General features: G+C 42.8%; 1 protein-coding gene across 1 annotated transcript in view; it reads left to right on the forward strand.

Annotated features, from left to right (window-relative positions):
* Window positions 1-1,072: 1,072 nt before the first annotated feature.
* The window catches only part of irx3a (iroquois homeobox 3a), a 5,260-nt gene continuing 3,629 nt past the window's right edge, over window positions 1,073-2,703 (forward strand). The window contains exons 1-2 of the mRNA XM_046032773.1: window positions 1,073-1,512; window positions 2,159-2,697. Coding sequence (XP_045888729.1) covers window positions 1,294-1,512; window positions 2,159-2,697 — 758 coding nt within the window. The 5' untranslated portion in view covers window positions 1,073-1,293. The remainder of the gene's footprint in view (window positions 1,513-2,158; window positions 2,698-2,703) is intronic.

Genomic DNA, 2,703 nt, shown 5'->3' on the forward strand with positions numbered 1-2,703 from the left:
TATACTGTTGATTAATTGTTTTTTCCCTACTTTTTCTTATTGAAATCTACATTGTTTCCCAGAATAAACATCTTCCCAGCCCAATCCACTAAGATGTTTATTACTTATCATTGTTGGTACTTTACACTTAGTCTTCATTAACAGTATAATGTCCCTATCGTCAGTTCACTCTTTGATGTCAAGTGGCTACATGCGACCCGTTTGATGTTTCAAATTAAAGAATGAAACGACTCCGATTCCCTGCCACCAAGAGCCCTTAACACCTCAGAACCGGTGTAAGAACAGCTTTCACCCGGTGATGTAGCAATAAATTTAAAAAAGCGCGTGTAACCTATGATCCGGGGTCTTTACAAGGCCTGACCATCAGTGCTTACAAACTTATTAATTATTAATTATTTACAGTTTTTTTTTAACTTGTGTTATGCCACACATTGTGATGTGTTTTGTCAACATCCCATTTAACATTGTTTTATATAGGCTAGATAAATGTCAATTCAAAAAGGTGTGTGTAAACTTCCCATTAAAAAAAGGTAGTAAAACTGTCTTCAAGTTGTCTTAAACTTAACCTTTACTTCCCGATTTAAGTTTTTCTACCCGATATCCTCTTGTAGGTAAGTGTCCAAGTTTGCTTCTACAAAGACAAGAGTCTTCTCTATTTGTGTATTAAAAGGAAACTGCAGACAAAAAAAGTTAATCAGTCACTGACACCAAAATGCTTACTGTTGTGCAAATGGACAAAATTGTGAATTAACACAAAAAAATTCGGTAGGACAGACGCGAACAAATAACAAATGAAATAGATTGGCGAGCCATAAAATGAGATTTGAAACCCCATTCAAATAAGAGCTCGCGACGTCAGTGCACTTATCCGAGTGGGGGGGCGGGGGGGGGGGGGGGGAGGGAAGGAGGGAGAGAGAGAGAAAGAGAGAGAGAGAGGGAGGCTGTTTGGTGTGCGGTGTATATGAGAGGGGTGAGATTTGAGAAATAGGAGGGGCTTCTAAACGACTAGAAATGTCAATCTGAGCAAGGGAGTCCCAATAATCTAAAGCAATCTGTAAGGACCTGACCTTAGTCCATCCAGATCAATAGGGAAGTGAGGGTGGAAAGAAGAAGAAGAAGAGGAAGAAATAAGGGGCGCAACCGGATCGTTTACAGTGGCTGTTCCCGAGGAAATATAGACTTCCCTTGCTTGCACCTTTTGTTGCTCACATGCTCACACTGTAAAAGTGGATATCGAGGCAATTCCCTTGCTTTGTGTGATTGCAGCAGACTTTTTTCCCTTTTCCTACCGCCATGTCTTTCCCTCAGCTGGGATATCAGTACATCCGACCGATATACCCGCCGGAGCGCCAGGGGATCGCCAGCAATGCTCGGTCCGGGACGGAGCTCAGTCCGTCCGGCGCACTCTCCAACGTCCTCTCCACTATGTACGGATCTCCTTTCGCAGCAGCAGCGCAGGGCTATGGAGCGTTTCTCCCCTACTCAAACGATATATCAATTTTCAATCAATTGGTAAGTCACTCTGCTTTCTCTTAACTCACCCAAAACTTTTATGTTAGCTACAGTTAAAAATAAAAGAAATAAGCAATGCCGACCTTTAGGAGAGGTTGTTCTACACTTTTTTAAGTGTAAACTTTTAGAGCGCCTTGGTGAACTTCGCGTTGAATCTTTTGTGAAATGTAGTTATAGTGGTTAGAAAGTAACACATTAACAAGCTGTGGGTTATTGTGAATGGAGTTAGGCTTATTGTTAGCCCATCAGTTCCTAAACAGATAGCAAAAGAGTTAATAAAATGCAATGTGCTGTGGGAGGTTTACAGGAATGTATAGGTGGGGAATAAGTGGATGAAAGAAAAGTGTTGTGTCCTTGCAACTATTTCGGTTTTTATAAATTAAAAATAGTTTAATTAATTTTCATTCAGTTGTGAAGCTTGTGGTAGTAAATAACGATTTAGGTTGTGAGAAAAATACATTAACTGTTTTGGTTGTTTTCACTTTAATAATGGCCCCATTGTTACTTTATTACTGTAGATCCACATGTCATATTGGGATGAATATATTTATTATAATAAAAAAAAACCCAGACAAAGTATTTGTCTTTGCATTAATATTTGAAGTCTTATAAATCCCTCTGACTCTTTGATTCCGTGTCTTTGCAGGGTGCTCAGTATGAATTGAAAGACAGTCCCGGTGTCCAGCACCCAGGGTTTGCCCACCATCACCCTGCTTTTTACCCATATGGCCAATATCAGTTCGGTGACCCGTCCAGACCCAAAAACGCCACCAGGGAGAGCACCAGCACCCTGAAGGCCTGGCTCAGTGAGCACCGCAAGAACCCCTACCCAACCAAGGGCGAGAAGATCATGCTGGCCATCATCACGAAAATGACCCTCACCCAGGTGTCCACCTGGTTCGCCAACGCCAGGAGGAGGCTAAAGAAGGAGAACAAGATGACCTGGGCCCCCCGGAACCGCACCGACGAAGAGGGAAATGTTTACGGCAGCGATCATGAGGGGGAGGAGGGGGACAAGAGGGAGGACGAGGAGGAGATCGACTTGGAGAACATCGACACGGAAAATATTGAGAACAAGGACGACTTGGACGACCAGGACGACCTACATTCAGACATTAAACTAGACGGGAGGAGTGACTCTGAGATTTCTGACGGCTATGAGGATTTACAAGGGCCCGACCAGAGGTTTCT

This window comes from Micropterus dolomieu, linkage group LG20 (assembly GCF_021292245.1).
Source record: "Micropterus dolomieu isolate WLL.071019.BEF.003 ecotype Adirondacks linkage group LG20, ASM2129224v1, whole genome shotgun sequence".
In the NCBI taxonomy this organism is placed as follows: Eukaryota; Metazoa; Chordata; class Actinopteri; order Centrarchiformes; family Centrarchidae; genus Micropterus; species Micropterus dolomieu.